The sequence below is a fragment of the Haliotis rufescens genome, unplaced genomic scaffold (assembly GCF_023055435.1).
Source record: "Haliotis rufescens isolate VD_foot unplaced genomic scaffold, xgHalRufe1.0.p SCAF_25, whole genome shotgun sequence".
In the NCBI taxonomy this organism is placed as follows: Eukaryota; Metazoa; Mollusca; class Gastropoda; order Lepetellida; family Haliotidae; genus Haliotis; species Haliotis rufescens.
In genome coordinates this window covers 1,956,818-1,976,381 of record NW_025963946.1, presented here as the reverse complement: position 1 = coordinate 1,976,381, position 19,564 = coordinate 1,956,818, and the positions used below count along the sequence as shown (strand labels likewise).

The 19,564-nt window shown below is 40.6% G+C and overlaps 1 protein-coding gene across 1 annotated transcript in view; it reads right to left on the bottom strand.

The window, feature by feature from the left end:
• Positions 1-9,879: 9,879 nt before the first annotated feature.
• The window catches only part of LOC124141338 (26S proteasome non-ATPase regulatory subunit 1-like), a 257,574-nt gene continuing 247,889 nt past the window's right edge, over positions 9,880-19,564 (bottom strand). The window contains exon 22 of the mRNA XM_046509314.2: positions 9,880-10,069. Within this exon, the coding sequence (XP_046365270.2) occupies positions 9,895-10,069 (175 nt within the window). The 3' untranslated portion in view covers positions 9,880-9,894. The remainder of the gene's footprint in view (positions 10,070-19,564) is intronic.

Sequence of the window (19,564 nt, the reverse complement as noted above, 5' to 3'; positions counted from 1 at the left end):
AAAAACTTTTCTCAGAAAATCCACTAGCATACAGACTGAGTTTCTGCATTCGTGTAACCCATCTTCTCCATAATCCTACAGACAGGTAAGACAATCTATTGTGATCCAACCCACACGTGTGGCAGAGGGCAGCACCTGAGCATCTCCATCAGACTCCTTGTGGACAGTACGAGAGCTCGGCCACTGTGAGGAGGAGTTCCCCTGCCTGTCTGATACACAGATAAGGCAGAGTGGTAACATGCAGAACAGCAGCAAGTTTAATGCAGGTAATGACGCATGGCGGGAAGCCATCAACACAGGGACATGAGGGGAAGAGTCATGTGCTGTGCAGATACTGTCGCTGATAAGCAGGGACACCAGACAACTGGGGCACCAGGCTCCTGGAACTACAAGTAGAGTAGGTCATGTACACTAACATACAGTCTAGCAAATCTCTTATTTCACAATACATTTCTCTCCTCGAAAACTAAAACAAATAATTGTCCTGATGCTGATTGTGGGATAGAGCTGGCTGGAGCTGGCTTGTCAATAGTCAACTTTCCATTCATGTCGAGCAATATTCCCGCAGCATGCTCTTTCTACCAAGATTTCAAAGAGCGCCATAAGACTCTTGCTCAGAAGCCGTTGGATCAAGGCTACAACATTCAAGGCCTCAGTAAAGCTTTAAAAAGAATGATGATAGACATTCGGAGGACATTTCCAAATATGATGCATCAGTGACAAGAATGATGTCCAATGCAATTGCCTATTGTGACCTGTACTATATGCGCCTCTGTTGTTTCTGGTGAACAGCTGACTTGCCTTTGCATGTGTTTGTGACGGGTGCCACCAGTGGGTCAGGATACGCTCACCTTCTTGTACACACCTGGTTTGATAGTGATTCATAAACACATGCTAATTATATGGTCTGGATCGTACAATCGACTCCATGAACATGGAAAGAGTTTTGTCTATTTATATGTTTCTACATTGGTTTTGTTTTCTTAAAATACATATACAGTCATCCCCCCCCCCAATAACGAGGGTCTCGGGGTACATGGACGACCCCCTGTTATTCCAATTATGGAATGTAGGTCGGGTGATAGTGAAACTAATGAGGACACTCCATGTACTGTATGTGTATGCACACTTGAGGACGTATGTGCATAAATGTGCATGGTTACGGGCGAATAATTGACAGTGTTTGTGAGAACAATATAAATACATGTATGATTTTATTTGTGTGTTTTTTCTTCAAGTAAGATCGATCTTTTGTACAAGTTTAGGTATCCTGTTATTGTTAACTTTCTTGACTATTGGGGCCCCTTGAATGTAAATATGGTAATATATACACCATATAAAGCCTACACACACACACAGACACACACACAGACGCACACAGACACAGACACAGACACACAGACACACACACACAGACACAGACAGACACACACACACACACACAAACACACACACACACACACAGACAGACACAGACACACACAGACACACACACACACAGACAGACACACACACACACACACACAGACACACACACAGACACAGACACAGACACAGACGCACACAGACACAGAAACACACACACACACACACAGACACACACACACACACACACAGACACACACACAGACGCACACAGACACAGAAACAGACACACAGACACAGACACACACACAGACACACACACAGACACAGACACAGACACACACACAGACACAGACACAGACACACACACAGACGCACACAGACACAGAAACAGACACACAGACACAGACACACACACAGACACAGACACAGACACACACACAGATGCACACACACACACACACAGACACACACAGACACACACACACACACACACACACACACAGACACACACACACAGACACACACACACACAGACACACACACACACACAGACACACACACAGACACACACACACACACAGACACACACACACACACACAGCAGACACACACACACACACACACACACAGACACACACAGACACACACACACACACACACAGACACACACACACACAGACACACACACACACAGACACACACACACACACACAGACACACACACAGACACACACACACACACAGACACACACACACACACACAGCAGACACACACACACACACACACACAGACACACACACACACACACACAGACACACACACACAGACACACACACACACACACAGACACACACACACAGACACACACACACACACACACACACACACACACAGACACACACACAGACACAGACACACACACACACACACACACACACAGACGCACACAGACACAGAAACAGACACACACACACAGACACACACACACACACACACAATAATGTTGTTATTCCACTGACAACACGCGGCACACTTGATGTTCCAAACAATTCACCAAAGTTCACGGCACTGATCTCATTAATTAAATCCTGTTGCTACATATACAACTTATTAACAAGGTAAATGTTTGGTTAACAATGGAAGTTGTATTGATGAAGTTGGAAGTTGGATCGTAATAAGGCCTAGATATTGAGAACCGACATCGTGTGTTTTTAACAAATAAAACAAACCAGGTGTTCATAGTTGTTTGGACATTTATTTTATTAGGTCATCGCTGTACTCTCACCTAATACTTGTATTCAGATGGGAAACAGCATGAAATTTATGGGAGCCAGTGACTACCACCAGTCAACTGAATCCGCGATATCGCGAAGGGCGTTATCGCTGGGGGATGAGTGTATAACACTAAATTATTTAATACTGACCTCAAAAGCAAACATTTCACTTTTTCAACTTTCAAAAACTTCCCCTGGAGCCAAAGAATAAAATTTCTTTTCAAATCCTTATCAAATAAAGCAGGAAAAAAACACTCTGTTCCTAGAGAAGAGCAGAATGTTGAGTTTGTAATCCCCTTTTCAGGACGAATATTCTGTCTTATATATGTCTCTGGCTGCTCAGTCATATAATTTGATTACATTCCCTCACAAATATAAGAGCCAGGCTGAAAGTCACACCCTAAACTTTCCTCCATGTTCAATAGGCGTCTATGCCAGAGTCAGTCTCTCTGAAAATTGAATTGTCTCTTTTCATACTTTGGCTCAATAATAAAGTCTGCTCAGAAATTGATCAATTCAAAGGAAATAGGTCAAATGCTTAATTCTTAGAAGTGTATGAGAAATACAAATGATATTAATATCTTCTGTAATGATCTAGATACAACGATTCTCAGGCAGTGGTCTTCATCTCGGGCCTAAAAGGTCAAATCTTAATGAAAAGACAGAATATCAGACAGAAATACTGCATCCAATTTTAAACTTGTTTTTCACGTGAACGTTATTTTTCACCATATGTTCGTGTATGATGCAGGGGCAGGATTTACATTTCAACATCTACGAAGAGGTGAGGTCTTAACATGGACATTTACCCTTCACCAAAAATAATATTCATGCAGCAGCATTTCAATTTATGTGCAAATCTTAAAATAATATTGAATTGAGAAATGATGATAGAATATGAAGCACTGATCAGTTATGGCACCAAACAGGACACTTCTGATTGCACAGCCATGAATATTAATCCAAACTTCAAAACCAACAAAATGTTTCAAACATTCATAAACTGTTCATCTATTTGAACAAATATATGACTTCTGCACCTTACATCTCACACTTCTTAATTCACAATCACACCCTATCAAGCAGTACCAGATATGAGACGAGCCATCCCACTTAAACATTATACAACATTTCACACAGAAGGCCTCATTGCCACATTACATCACTGTACTATCAGCTAGTGATACAGCTATTATCACCTGTAATCAGAGCTGCTCCAGCGCCTCGCCACCATTCTACCATGTGAAGTACCACACATATGCAGAGGACTATTTTGGTGAAGCATTTGCCTAATGATAAGTTAATGTAGGCCACCTGTAGGATCTGGAGAGTCACAGCTAGGAGCTAATACGTTTATCTGGAGTATAACACATGGGTGAAAGTGTTTGTCTGATACACACTATTACAAAACACTCGGGTGAAACAGATAGGAAATGTGCACAGCTACGGCAAAGAAACAAGAAATATTTGGGTACCATATGACCTAACATCCTGTAATTTGCAACCAATCTGGCTCAGACTTGAGAAACACTGACTTTGCTTTTCTTCAAGTTTTATTTTAGTAATGTGAAATTGAAGCATCTTGTTACTGTTATCACAAAGCTACTTTCAAATTACTCTGTGGCAGTGATTAAGTGATTTAGTGATGAGTGTTGTTTTATCATTCTGGTTTACAAGAATCAGAACAGGAATATTGAACAGCATAGGTATTTACAGTGTGTGACCTGGCTGCTTGTGTCAATGTGCCCTGACACTCTGGATCAGTGCTCGTGCTATCAACCACTGGTTTGTCTGGCCCAGACTGGTGTGAAATAGCTGGAATATTTCTGACTCATTCAGAAAACATTCACTCAGTCACTGTTGGATACACTTACAAGCTACCTATAATCAAATTGTCAATGATGTCTCATTTCAGTGATTTGTACAAAACTTTTTAAATGGTGTGATTTTGAAGGAAGTCTAACTTTCTGAATTAAGCAACTTTCACGGCCTATCTAACTGTATACACCCTGAACATGGACAGTATCATTAGCCATTACGTAAGGAGCATTCTTTAAAGAAAATATCCATTAGCAGTAGGGGGAATAGCTAGATCTATACTCTTCCACCCTATTGCTTATCACCTTGCTCCAATGACAGAGAGGCCACGTATTGATTAGTTGAGTCAACTCCGTTTCAATAATTCCACTCCTACAGGACAAGTTTGTCAGCTCATCCACAGGGACGCATTATCAACAAGTAGCACCACTATCTGGGCCCACATTCTTGACCAATCTCTACCGTGTCAAATACAATTTAATGTCAACGCTGAGTTTGGCAATCTTGGCAGTGTTTCAATGGCAGCTTCCCTTCCAGACACATTTTATCATGGAGAATATCGGCACCGATTACATAAGACACTTGTAGGATTCCTGGCTTTTTTCTGAGGCCTCAAAGTAAAGGTCTATTGATATCCCCGTAGACACAATCTATACCAGATTAATCCACATTACCCATTATGATGGTCAATGAAAGAAAACAAACTGCTTCATAGCTTCTCCTTTGTGCAGAGAATACACAGAGAGGAATAACTAGGGTTTAATGTGTAAACGAGCTCTCCCCCAAAATAAGAGAGAAAAAAACATTTCCCAATTCCATCTCCTCCATTTGTTCAGTCCAAAAGAGCCTCTTACTCCAGGAGATTCACTTTGTCAGCAACATCAAACATGGAACATTTCATGACATCATTTCATCACGTCAAACACAATTTCCAATCTAAATTGCCTGTTTGTTCACAAACATTTCCTTTGGTTTTTGAAAGCAGTGAGACAGAACTGTGATGAGACACAGACAAGGAAACTGGTGAATATGTTTGATAATCTGACAACAGCATCCTGCCCCATCACGGCACTCCACGAACCCTGTACATTCTACAACCTGAATCTAACAAGTTGTCATCCTTGCTCCATATCGAGCACCGCTGAGGGGTGACCACCCATCCTATCATCAACACCTGTCCGAGAGATGGACAGAGCAAGAGTCAAACTGCCCCAGACGAAGATGCATCAATATTTGTGAAAGATAGATTTTCACTCATTGTCACAGTAGCTGGTGTGACATATGTAAAGTTTACGTGGGGGTGTTTAATTAGTATTTCTTGTGTTTCAGAACACAGCAGAAGGTCAGTGAGCTGTGTTAACACAAGAAGAAAGGCAATTACCCGGACTCAACTGAGATGAGAGACAACAAGTGGGCAAGAATGGTACCATACATACTGCCAGGGACTGTACAGTTGAAGTCAACGGAACATAGCATCCAGTTTGTGTATATGAGTTGGATAAGATCATCAGCAAGGACAGTGAGAATGTGAGCTTGTTCAGATGGCTTGGTTATTTGTGTTACATCCATCATTAGGTCGTCTCACCCACCAGAACACTGTTCATGGTCCTGCATAGCTTTGTACTGTCAATGGTTTTGTAAAGTGCCCTAATGTTATTGCTATTGTACAGCACCCTGATGTCAATGGTACTCTCTAGCTTTGTCATAATTTCAACTTTTTAATTCATATAATTTTTCAGTTAAAATTCAAAAATCCAAAATTGCCAAAATGAATTATTTGACTTAGAGAGAGACAAGTAGCCCTACAGATTTTTCAGGAAGGTAAACGTGTAAGAACCCTGACAAAGAGACCCATATCTTCCCAATCCTGAGCCGTCATTCCATAAGCATTGGCAGCATTTCTGAATGAAATGTTCTGCATGCACATGTTAAGTGTCTGCTAGGGACTAATCCCAGCTGAAATATAGGCTCCGAACAGGACTGTGACAGTGACATTCTTACACTTGATAATGATGCCGACCACCCAAGCTGCTCACTGATGAATGGCAACTGTGCCAAACAACTACTGCCATAATAGTCCTGAACCACAGTCCTGATACACATATATAGTCATCCCTGTACAAAGTGACAGTGCCGTCATCTCCGTCCATAGTGACAGATAATGGTACGACTACCACTGTGCCAAACAACTACTGCCATAATAGTCCTGAACCACAGTCCTGATACACATATATAGTCATCCCAGTACAAAGTGACAGTGCCGTCATCTCTGTCCATAGTGACAGATAATGGTACAACTACCACTGTGCCCAACAACTACTGCTATAATAGTCCTGAACCACTGTCCTGATACACAGACATAGTCATCCCAGTACAAAGTGACAGTGCCGTCATCTCCGTCCATAGTGACAGATAATGGTACAACTACCACTGTGCATGTGCTCCGATCTCTCCCTGCAGCAGTGGAAAGACCTGCCACTGATGCCTTCACTTCCGGCTCTCAATTTCAAAGACCTTCACACTGACCCAGAACTGTTTTTACAAACACTGCCTGAGATGTCCTACTGAGGGTTCATCCACTGTCTAATCAGTTCCACAAACTCCCAAATGGGGGATAACAACTGTTTTGTGAGACAAAAAAAATCAAAGCAAACTAGGAAATCATGTTCCAATGTTCAGAGAAAATATTGCCCACTGAATCTCGTAAAAGTGACAAATAGTTTTCATCCCTAATTACAGTACAGGTAAACAGAATTACAGGAATCAGTAAATATTTTGCAATTCCTGAGGCGCTAAACATCATACAGTAACCAAACAGACACTAGGAAACCAGTAAGTGTTCTATCAGCATAATCACCTCCTACATGTTATCAATAAAATAACCAAAATACAACTACTAAAACACAGGTAGATTTAATGGCACGTCAAAAAAGCATGCTCCTGCTAGGCAGGCCCAGCTGCCTCCCAAGCAATATTTGTTCTGTGACATCCTTATAGATACAGGATAACCTGTGCTGGCACTAATACGCCTGGTTTCATTCAGCCTGCTTGTGTAATGTGTTACACGGAGCGCTTCCAACAAGGTAAAAGATAAAACTCCTCCAGCAACAAGGAGCAGAAACAGCCCGTGCAAGGGATTCCTGAAATGCCTTGAAACAGAGAGGTGGAAAGTTCACTTCCACATAGAAAAAATGGAAAGCAGCCAGAGATAAGGGTATCCAGGACAGCAGACTTAGCCAGACAGATATTATAAATTATGATTGTTTGGCTACTTACTGTCTGTTAACATTTGGGGTTACGTGTGTTGCAGCCCTCCATTCTTTGTACCACTATCTGCATGTGGGGCAATACCTCTCTTACACTCAGTCATTAAAACTTGGGAAAAAGAGATGGCATAGGTTTTCCTTTTGATTTGATTCTTTGTTTATTTGATAACGCTGCACTCAGCAATATTCCAGCTATATGGCGGCGGTTTGTAAATAATCCAGTCTGGACCAGACAATCCAGTGATTGACATCATGAGCATCGATCCACACAATTGGGATAGATGACATGCATCAACCAAGTCAGTGAGCCTGACCACCCGATCCCGTTAGTTGCCTCTTACGTTTTCCTTTTGAAAGCCACTATGTAGTTTCACATATCTTTTTACTTAATTAAGTAAAAATGTATATAATGAGAGGGGGTGGGTGGTGGGTGGGTGGGGGTGGGGGGGGTGGGGGTAGCCTAATGGGTAAAATGTTCACTTGTCATGCTGAAGACCTAGTTTTATTTTCCCCTCTTTTAACAGCATTCCCTCAGCAACAAAATATTTTGACCACTTAGAGCTGAAACCTCTGTTACAAAACAATGGATTATGGCAGTCTAAAGAAGATAGGAAGCTGAATGTAAATCTATCAAAAACAAAACTTGTTATCTTTGGAAGCCAAGCTAAGGATCAAAACTCCAAATTCCATTTAAATAACACGCCTGTTGAAATATGGGAATCATATAACTATCTCGGAATCACTTTTCACAGGAATGGGTCATACAAACAATAACGCATCTTCGAAGTAAAGCAATGAGAGGCTGGTTCAGATCAAAGCCAGTGTGATAACAGATTCACTCTCCTTGGTGTCTTTCTTACTATGACAGTACAGAACACAGATCTAACCCATAGCAATGTATCACTCTGAATTGTGGGTTGCCCAGCTTATAAGACACAAAGATGTTCTACAAAACTGGTCCAAACTCCTTGTCAACTCCACAATAAAATTTGCTACAAGCATTCTTTGAGTCCCCTGAAAGACAGGTTGTCTCAGTGAACTTTGACTGTATCCATTATCAACTTTTGCCTTACTTGTATCCAAACTGGGAAATACGAATCTCTGCAAGCAACCAAATTTCATCCACGATGCAATATTGGTGATACATTTGAATTATCAGACGACGCAGCTGCTGTCAATACTGTCAAGCAGTGTAACATTAACAAAACAGAGATCCTCAAATAAGTAAAAGGGCTTTTTTCCCAGGATACGGCAAGTCTGGGGGGAGAGAGGAAGAAGGAAGAAGGGGGAATGTATTTTCCTTCTTTCTGTGGGAATCCTCCGAGAACTTCAACAAATAAAACATAAAACTTGATCAGTATTCATACTGATGATTTCTTTACAGTGATGAAGTATTGGAAGACAAGAAACTGTTTATGGAAAAGAGGCTTCTTCTTGCCCATACATACATTACCCTGAAGAAGGGGTCAGAGATAGCCCTGAAACGTTGGCACAGATAATAAAGAAGTCGTGTTATCTTCCGACTGCATATCAAAGACTTGGTAAAAGTATTGTTTGCTTCACAGTTCCACACCAGCAAGTCAATCTCTAGCATTGGGGACTGTAACAATACTACTGTGACATTAAGTTTCACAGCCATGTTACACAAACATACATTCACCCAATGTAAGTCCTCAAAAATCATCAAACACTGCTATTTATTTACACAAAACAACTGATGTAAAAATACAATGAAACAAATACTATTAAAAGCCCCAATAATAATTCCTTGTATATCCTACTGCCAACAAAGAAGTTTGGAACATCCGTTGTAGTTAGACTGAAGATATCGGTAAATATATCCATCCAATACATTCCTAAATATGATGTAGATTACTTCAGCACTCAAGAAGATTATTTAAAGGCAAGTTGTCGGGATGGTTTTATATCCAGAACCTCATGGGAAAACATCTATTTCATAATCAGCCCTACCTCACCGATGGTGTTTTGTAGTCTGTCTTACAGACCCTGATACAAATATATCAAATACAGCCCATGCAAGTCTATAATGTTTGGCAAGTCTAGATTTCTGTAGTATCTGAAAACAAAGAGAGTCTCTGGGCTCTTTTTTATTAGATTTTTATGAAGATAATTTAACAACTATTTTTTTCTGTACGATATGTTCATTTCAGAGACGAGATGTTGGTCTAGGTGTTTTGTTGTGTAAGAAACTCCGAGTGTGGCCTACCTTCAGTCCAGTGCCAGCACAAGCAATGCCAAGAGCCATGGCAGCGCCGAATCGGACATGAGGGTTGTAGCTCTCAGACAGCAGGGACACCACACTAGGACACTGCTCGGGGGTTCTGAAAGGAGATGTAATATGTGTAGAGTCATGTCATGCACTGGTCAAATACAAGAACAAAGCTGACTCAACTGCACCTTTGTGACAAAACTAATTCCCCTCAATGACTACATGTCAAAAAGAAGAGCGAGAAGCGTTTCAACATCATACTGAGCATGCTGTATCGGGCTTGTTGGCATCTTTGAGGAGGAACGCCAAAAGTGTTGCCGGTTGTATTGTTTGATCACTTTGATGAAACCCATGAGCATGGTTAAGGTGCTGATAGATCAATGATCATAATCGTAGCACATCTGGGTTGGTTGGTTTGTTGTTTAACACCGCACTCAGCAATATTCCAGCTATGTGACGGTGGTCTGGACCAGACCATCCAGTGATTGATATCATGAGCATCGATCCTTGCAATGTGGGATTGATGGCATGCATCAACCAAGTCAGTGAGCCTGACCAACCGATCCTGTTAGTCGCAAAACAAACACCGAATCGTACCAGGCCTACCTAGAGGCAACACTAAGGTGTAAGGCTTTAGACCATTCAGCCTCTTATGCCTTCAAGACACATCATTACATGCTTATATGTACTTGGACAAAGCAATGGTATCTTTCCTGATTGTTGGTTTAGGTCCATATTCCTAGTGAAAATACTGTCTCATGTATCTACCATGGACAAACTTCAGCAACCAAACGTATAAAATATCCTTTTACAAAATAAACAGTTCAAATACTTCACGGGTGCTCATGTTGCAGCAAACATAAATATGGAATCACAACCTCATGTCTCTACTCTTTCAGAAACGTAAGGACTCAATGGATTTCCAGCCGACCCACACTCAGGAGAAGAGGGACAGCCTGTATTCCCATGCTAAACAACCTGTTAGCTGCACCGATTACAAAGTACAGCACTTCATGCAGTCAGCAGCCACTGATAGGATTTCTTTGTAAGCAAACATGCTGTGGTGGACTGGGGTACCTGTGTTGTGTTAGATCCGTGGAGATCATGCAGTAATTGTCATCCGAAGACACAACAGACAGATCTGATTCATAGGAAAAAGATGAAAATGACCATATTGACTCAGCCTGTTATTGCTGTTGCTACTGATGGCCTTGCTTTGTACAGCATTGTTCAGGATTGGGTAGGCAATTTCCGCTGTCTGAGACAAGAGGATGCAGAAGTGTGTGCATCTGCACATAACATCACCACTAATATTTATTAATGGGCTAACGCCAGATAACGGTAATAATTAACAGACAGCACTGATTCAATTTTACAGACAGCTACACATACAATCAAATTAGAGTAAATCTAAAGAGTCTTCTAACCACTGACTGGAATACATTTCAAGATAGATGACGTAAAAAATGGCCGATGCTAACACAAACATTAGATCAAAGCGATATTCCTGCTCCAAATTTACAACCTTTCCATGGTAAAAATAAATATAACAAAATAAATCAAGGACATAACCAACAAATAAAATTGCCATTTTTGACAAAGATTCTAAAAAACAACAACAATATTTTCACAATACAAACAGTATTTCTATTCTTGACAAATTTGGGTTGAGGTAAAATTCAAGAATGTTTCAACCATTTTGCTTAATTTTGAAGACCTTAAGAAGGTCATCTGAATAAAAAGCAATAGCATCAGTATGGTCCAGACGGTAGATAAACATTTGTTTGCTCACAAGACCACACGACAACAAGTCCCACAAGGCCTGCAGACTTAGCTTGCAAAGGAAAATGTAATTATAAATCTGGCTATGATCTTTAACCGTCTCTCAGAAATGATCATTCACAGCGGACAGACATGATGCTCGGATGTCCAATCAAACAAACACGATGAATGTCATAATTGCTGCCTAGCAGTAACCACTAAGAAAGCTTGGTAGCTCAGAGCAAGGGATTATACTCTAATTGCTGCTAAACCTGGCTCAAGTCGAGGCAATTCCGGCAACGATAACACATGAGCGTGCCATTAAGTGTTTCCTTTGTTGTGAAGGATTGCTATGCAAAATGTGGTCGCTCCTTGAATCTTGCAAAGATTAACAAGCATTTACAGTATTATCAGTTTCCTCTTTAATGGAGCGTCCATTATTCTTCATTTCATTAATAACAAAGATGCGTATGTTGGTATGTGTCTCTAGTTCCTTACTGTTCGTGTAGCGAGGCACAGGACTTTCCTAATGGCTGCAAATGAATTGCCTCTCAATATTATATAGTCAGGCGGTTCTTTCATTCTACGATGGATACATGTTGGAATAGATCAGAAAAACAGGATGGATATATTCTTGGGGGGTGGGGAGGAGAGAAGATTCAAACCAAAGACAATAAAGGGCTATGTAACTCTTGATAAATATCTTAATTTTTTGTCTCAACCTCAAATAGGCAAAAGACATCGTGACATGGATATTATTTTTCTCAGCATTCTACCAACCTGATGCTTTCATTGTTTTCATACTCACAAAATAATATCAATAATGTTTATCCTATATCTTAGCCATGCGTGTCATTACTAAGGCTTTTTATGACTACCCCTGTTTAAATTAAGTTTGGAAAATATTATAAAGGTCTGAAATGGTAATATTTGCAACAACATGGTTTTTTTTGCGCATCAACACAAACTGCTGGATAATAAAAATATAGGCCAAAGTATAATATTGCAGACTAATTATACTGTTATATTCAGTCAAACTGTTTAACATCAACAACAAAAAGTCGCTTGGTGATGGGTCAGCAATTGACATGTTCACTACAATGCACATAGCATGTAATCTTACACAACACACAAAGACTGTTGTGTTTCTTCCGTCTGACACGTTGTATCCATGAATGGACCCACAAATTACTGGCAGGGAACCTGCTTGTGAGAGCAGAAAACTTAAGTTACAAATTAAATATAAATAAAAATACTACTTCCGTCAGTTATATTTTGAAACATTTAAGCTGTCCGTTAGCAGTGTTGTTAAAGTTGACCTCTTCCACACAATGAGTGCAGCTTCCAGGTCGTGGCCAGAACTAGGCTTGAACTTCCAGAACAACAAATAAATCACTTGCAACCCAAAATCATTTATTACAAGAGCTAAAACTTATGTAAATAGGAACATATTGTTTAGGAAACCTTGAACCCTGACCCAACTGGGTAAAAGCGCTGGCTGAGTTGACAAGCAGCATGGAGCCATGTTTCAGAAGGTACATGATCGGATGTTGAGGTTGATAGACAGATGTCAGGCAGTCATCATACAACAATGGCCTGCTGGTGTCACTCAGTCCCACCACATTTGGCTCCTATACCTGTACTGTTGATGGAGGGCGAGCTGGTTGTTGAAGCAAACGCCACAGATACATGGTACTTGATATACAGTTACACGGGAACAAACCCAGTGACCACACTGTAATCAGCCTGTTTATGTTGGACATTACCAGACACCCTCTTGTAAGGGCTCTCTAGAACATCACCCTCTAACACAAGTTGGGAACAAACCCAGTGACCACACTGTAATCAGCCTGTTTATGTTGGACATTACCAGAAACCCTCTTGTAAGGGCTCTCTAGAACATCGCCCTCTAACACAGGTTGGGAACAAACCCAGTGACCACACTGTAATCAGCCTGTTTATGTTGGACATTACCAGAAACCCTCTTGTAAGGGCTCTCTAGAACATCGCCCTCTAACACAGGTTGGGAACAAACCCAGTGACCACACTGTAATCAGCCTGTTTATGTTTGACATTACCAGAAACCCTCTTGTAAGGGCTCTCTAGAACATCACTGTTTTTACAGTTCTGACTTGTTTTTAACACACAAAAAAGATACATTTTCATAGAATTCAACAAGTCTACTTGTACTAATTTCTAGGAAGGAAACAAATGACAATAGAAATGACTCCATTACAATGATAAAGTTGATGATGTGACTTCAATCATTCCTTCAATCAGAACAGAAACCAGCCAATATCCTGGATCCAGCCTGCTGTAACAACATCCACTTTCCCAGTCAGAAAATGAGAGAATGTCGTATTTGCAAAACAGAGTAGTGTATTCATTAAACACTAAATTTGGTAAATATTTGACAGAAAGTCTTCATAGTCCTTTAATTTGCCTTCAAATTTGGATAAGCATCATTTCATGAAGGATAGAACATCGTAAGGCACAGATCTTGCCTGACTCATTTACTTACTGCACAGATGCATCTTCCTAAGACGTCCACATCATTACTAATCACATTCCACATTTGGGTAATTAGATAAATCCTTCACAATTCCTAATGGACGGAGGATTGTTTTACGTCAGTGTCACCTCAGATATGGACAAAATCCAAAACTGTCTCATGATGCATTTTTGATTCACCACAATTTAATTTCTTTCAAGTAATAAAGCATATTTTGTTCAGTTTGCTAACACCATGGCTCTCTTTGTGCCTCAAGTCCTATAATTTAATGTAATTTAGTTGAATGTAGTTCCCAATCTAAAACTTTCACCCACAATAAAATCATCTGCATATCTGCTCCACATGACATCATGCACAAACACAGTGAGAGGAAATTGAACCAGCTATGTTCAACAGTCACAGTCAACAATATCGTCTCTCTTGTGTCATTCCTTCTCCCTCAAACGTCACAAAAACAACTCACAAACAAAACCATTAGCCAAGTTGGCTGGGGGGTTTCAAATGGAGGAAAAGACTTCACACGTGTACACAAAGACCACCTGAACACCAAAGTTAGTTTAATTTGCTCCATGTCAAAGGTAGCCTGGGAGCCAGTGTTTTGAAGTAGCAGCTGCCCACCAGCCAATCCCAGACTTCATGGCCTTTTCTGAAATTTACCTTTTACTCCCATTGATAATTTGAAATTTCAGGTTATAACACTGCAAGCTGAACTTATATGGCCGGCAACTCAAGGATAACAAATTTGATTCATAACAGACATCACTGCCTGTTCCTTGGGGAACCTGGAGGGAATAACTTCTCTGCTGGAATGCAGAATATATTCACGAGTGAGACAAGAGCTTTATTTGTAAATTAATGGTTGCAATATTACAAGTAATCTCCAAGGGAACAGCATACTCCCTGACATCAGTGACATTTCGTTTGGTTCTTATTTAACAGCTGAATGTTATAAATATGCAGGCCTGGTAATGACAAAATGAATTATATGTTGAAAACTATCATGATTACCATCACTAGGAATAATCAAGTATTTGAAGTACTCCATTTAAAAGGTTGGAGTTTGTGAAGAGGAGGTGCATTCATAAAGACTTTTCCCATTCACCAATCTTCAATTAATTTTCATCTAAATATTCCATTAGAAGTTGTAGGACAAAATACTGTTAAATCACAATCTTGAAGGCATGAGTGAGTGAGCTAGGTTTAACGCCGCTTTTAACAGTATTCCAGTTATATCGTGGCGTGACAGCTTAATGTGGGAGGAAAGCACAAAGTGATGCAGGTCTCAGACGTTTACCACTTCGGTGACAGCCACGCGCACAGTGCTGACAAACCTAGAAACATAATCAGGGCAAACCGGGACTTGAACCCACAATCATAGGTTTCTGGCGTGCCCAAGGGACGCAACTCTGCTTAGACGACTGGGCCACCCGTGCCCCCCTTAAAGGCATGAAGACTTGATTCATGGGTGACAATGCCTTAAAATATTTCTCGTGAATAGCTGGGAATGTGGGGTAGTAGTATTCAATTCACAGAAACAACCCACAAACTTTAAAATCTGCAGAATTCTGCAGAACAAATTGTTTTAGTGTAAAGACATCTCATAATTTTATTTTCTGCTATTATATAATCGAGACTTGGTGTCTTTAAGGTAAAAGTCTATCCCTAAGTGCAACATTAAACAATGAGTTAGCATCTTTAAGGTAAAAGTCTATCCCTAAGTGCAACATTAAACAATGAGTTAGCATCTTTAAGGTAAAAGTCTATCCCTAAGTGCAACATTAAACAATGAGTTAGCATCTTTAAGGTAAAAGTCTATCCCTAAGTGCAACATTAAACAATGAGTTAGCAACTGCCAAGTGGCCTGAGGCTTGTATCAGTAAGTTTAGTATGATCATCTACACCAGCTTCATCAGCAAGAGATGACATAGTCCACTGATAAACACGCAGCAAATCAACTGGATCATTGACTGGTGTGTTCAGCGCTGGAGGTGATGCTAGCTCAAGTGATAAAGGAAGAGATGCACAGCATTTATTGGTTGAAGGTCATCGTCGGGCTCGTTCCAGTCTATGCACATAGAGTACTGACAACCGATAGATCACTGAACATTATGACTATGATAACGCCATAGAATCTCTACCGCATCTATACATCAGCCAAAAAAACAACTGTGCATATATGGGCCTGATAATCAAATTGTATTTCTTTTTAAGCAAATCACTGGCTGATGATTGGCTTCTTTGAAGTGTTTTGTGAAGAGTTTTTAATGTTTCTAGTTTAATATTATTTAAATGTTCCAATTCTCCTGTTGTCTGGTTATGTTGTATGTTAGTATGGGTTAACACTGCTTTTCACATTATCCCAGCTACACCACAGTGTGGCAGCTTCATGGAGGAGGCAAGACATGCAATTCTTACATTGTCCTTTGTGTTTCCAACTTTCAAAGTTTACAGGCTAGAACTCCTGGCATTAAAACAGTACAATCATCATTTGGTTTAAATATAACCATAATCAACCATCACATAAATGGTGATTTGATATTGTTCAGGGCAGTCTGTCGTGTAGTCCGTGCAGTTGTAAGACCAGCCCAGAGCCAACTTGCACAAAGCGATCTTAGTGCTACGACTATTGTAAGCCTATATGTTAAAGTATGGGAGTTACGATCATCTTAGTGCTACGACTATTGTAAGCCTATGTTAAAGTATGGGAGCTACGATCATCTTAGTGCTATGACTATTGTAAGCCTATGTTAAAGTATGGGAGTTACGATCATCTTAGTGCTATGACTATTGTAAGCCTATGTTAAAGTATGGGAGTTATGATCATCATAGTGCTACGACTATTGTAAGCCTATGTTAAAGTATGGGAGTTACGATCATCTTAGTGCTACGACTATTGTAAGCCTATGTTAAAGTATGGGAGTTACGATCATCTTAGCGCTACGACTATTGTAAGCCTATGTTAAAGTATGGGAGTTATGATCATCATAGTGCTACGACTATTGTAAGCCTATGTTAAAGTATGGGAGTTACGATCATCTTAGCGCTACGACTATTGTAAGCCTATGTTAAAGTATGGGAGTTATGATCATCTTAGCGCTAAGATCGCTTTGTGCAAGTGGGCCCAAGTGGGGTCCATCAGGTGTCATCACCTCCTGGAAGGAACTTTTGCTCATGCCATCAACCACTGGTTTCAAGGATCCATACCAATTACTACAGACAGCAATGACTTTACTGAAATACTGCTAGCTACAGTAACATTCACTAATTTATTGTGTCTGCGGAAACAGTCATTTTATCATAATGAACCATAACCTGAGGTAAAAGCTGAAACCTCCTTTCAGTATAAGCAATAAAGGACTTTGTAACACTGATCCAGAAATCTGAAGAAAACTAAACATCTACATTTTGTCTGGCCATACTCTCAAAGGGTGTCATGTTAAATGCGAAATCAAATCAAGCAAGTACCAATCATTATGAGACCAGAAAGAGAACTTGATGACTTGAAGAAACATTTCTAAGTATTTCAGCTCATGACATTTCACGAACCAAAATGTGAGAGTAATCAAATGAAGATTATTATTTTTGTATTGCAACTATCGAATAAATACAACAATTGAAACAAGAAATCAAAAAGAACTAAAAATCTATTAATGCCATTCATTTGTTCATCTTCAATCATTCTGACAAACCAGTTCACATTTACTTGTCAATAAAATAAAGAATAATCAAGACTAAATAAACTCATCCATGGAAATACACGGGTTGAATTCTTTAATTAACATCTTGCAACATAACCCATTTGACAAATGCGAATGAGAATAAGGTTTCAAAAGCTTATGTTTGTTTGTTTGTTTGTTTGTTATTTAACGCCACACTCTGCAATATTCCAGTCATAGGATGATGGCCTGCAAATAGTGTAGTCTGGACCAGACAATCCAGTGATTGACATCATGAGCGTCGATCCATGCAATTGCCATCAATCAAGTCAGAGAGCCTGACCGCCTGACCACCTGATCCTGTTAGTTGCCTCTTACGACAAGCACAGTTGCCTTTTCCAGCGAGCATAGGTTGCTGAAGACCTATGCTACCCCGGATCTTCTTGGGCCTTATGAGTCATTGATCTTTCTCAGTCCACAAAAGGCTCCAAACTCAGTTGTCAGTTGTACATGTATGTAGTGGTTGGTGAAGGGGTTTGACATGGTGTAGAAGTAGTCTAACATATAGTTTCTGAAATAAAGTGATGAATATGGTTAAATAAGAATAATCAACTCCCTAGAATACAGAAGCTGAAAATGGGATGGGTATAGGCTGGTAGAGCCGAGAATGGGATGAATATAGGCTGCTAGAGCTGAGAATGGGATGAGTATAGGCTGCTAGAGCTGAGAATGGGATGAGTATAGGCTGCTAGAGCTGAGAATGGGATGGGTATAGGCTGCTAGAGCTGAGAATGGGATGAGTATAGGCTGCTAGAGCTGAGAATGGGATGAGTATAGGCTGCTTGAGCTGAGAATGGGATGAGTATAGGCTGCTAGAGCTGAGAATGGGATGAGTATAGGCTGCTAGAGCTGAGAATGGGATGAGTATAGGCTGGTAGAGCCGAGAATGGGATGAATATAGGCTGCTAGAGCTGAGAATGGGATGAGTATAGGCTGCTAGAGCTGAGAATGGGATGAGTATAGGCTGCTAGAGCTGAGAATGGGATGGGTATAGGCTGCTAGAGCTGAGAATGGGATGGGTATAGGCTGCTAGAGCTGAGAATGGAATGAGTATAGGCTGCTAGAGCTGAGAATGGGATGAGTATAGGCTGCTAGAGCTGAGAATGGAATGAGTATAGGCTGCTAGAGCTGAGAATGGGATGAGTATAGGCTGCTAGAGCTGTGAAGGGGATGAGTATAGGCTGCTAGAGCTGAGAATGGGATGAGTATAGGCTGCTAGAGCTGAGAATGGGATGAGTATAGGCTGCTAGAGCTGTGAAGGGGATGAGTATAGGCTGCTAGAGCTGAGAATGGGATGAGTATAGGCTGCTAGAGCTGAGAATGGGATGGGTATAGGCTGCTAGAGCTGAGAATGGGATGAGTATAGGCTGCTAGAGCTGAGAATGGGATGAGTATAGGCTGCTAGAGCTGTGAAGGGGATGAGTATAGGCTGCTAGAGCTGAGAATGGGATGAGTATAGGCTGCTAGAGCTGAGAATGGGATGAGTATAGGCTGCTAGAGCTGAGAATGGGATGAGTATAGGCTGCTAGAGCTGAGAATGGGATGAGTATAGGATGCTAGAGCTGAGAATGGGATGGGTATAGGCTGCTAGAGCTGAGAATGGAATGAGTATAGGCTG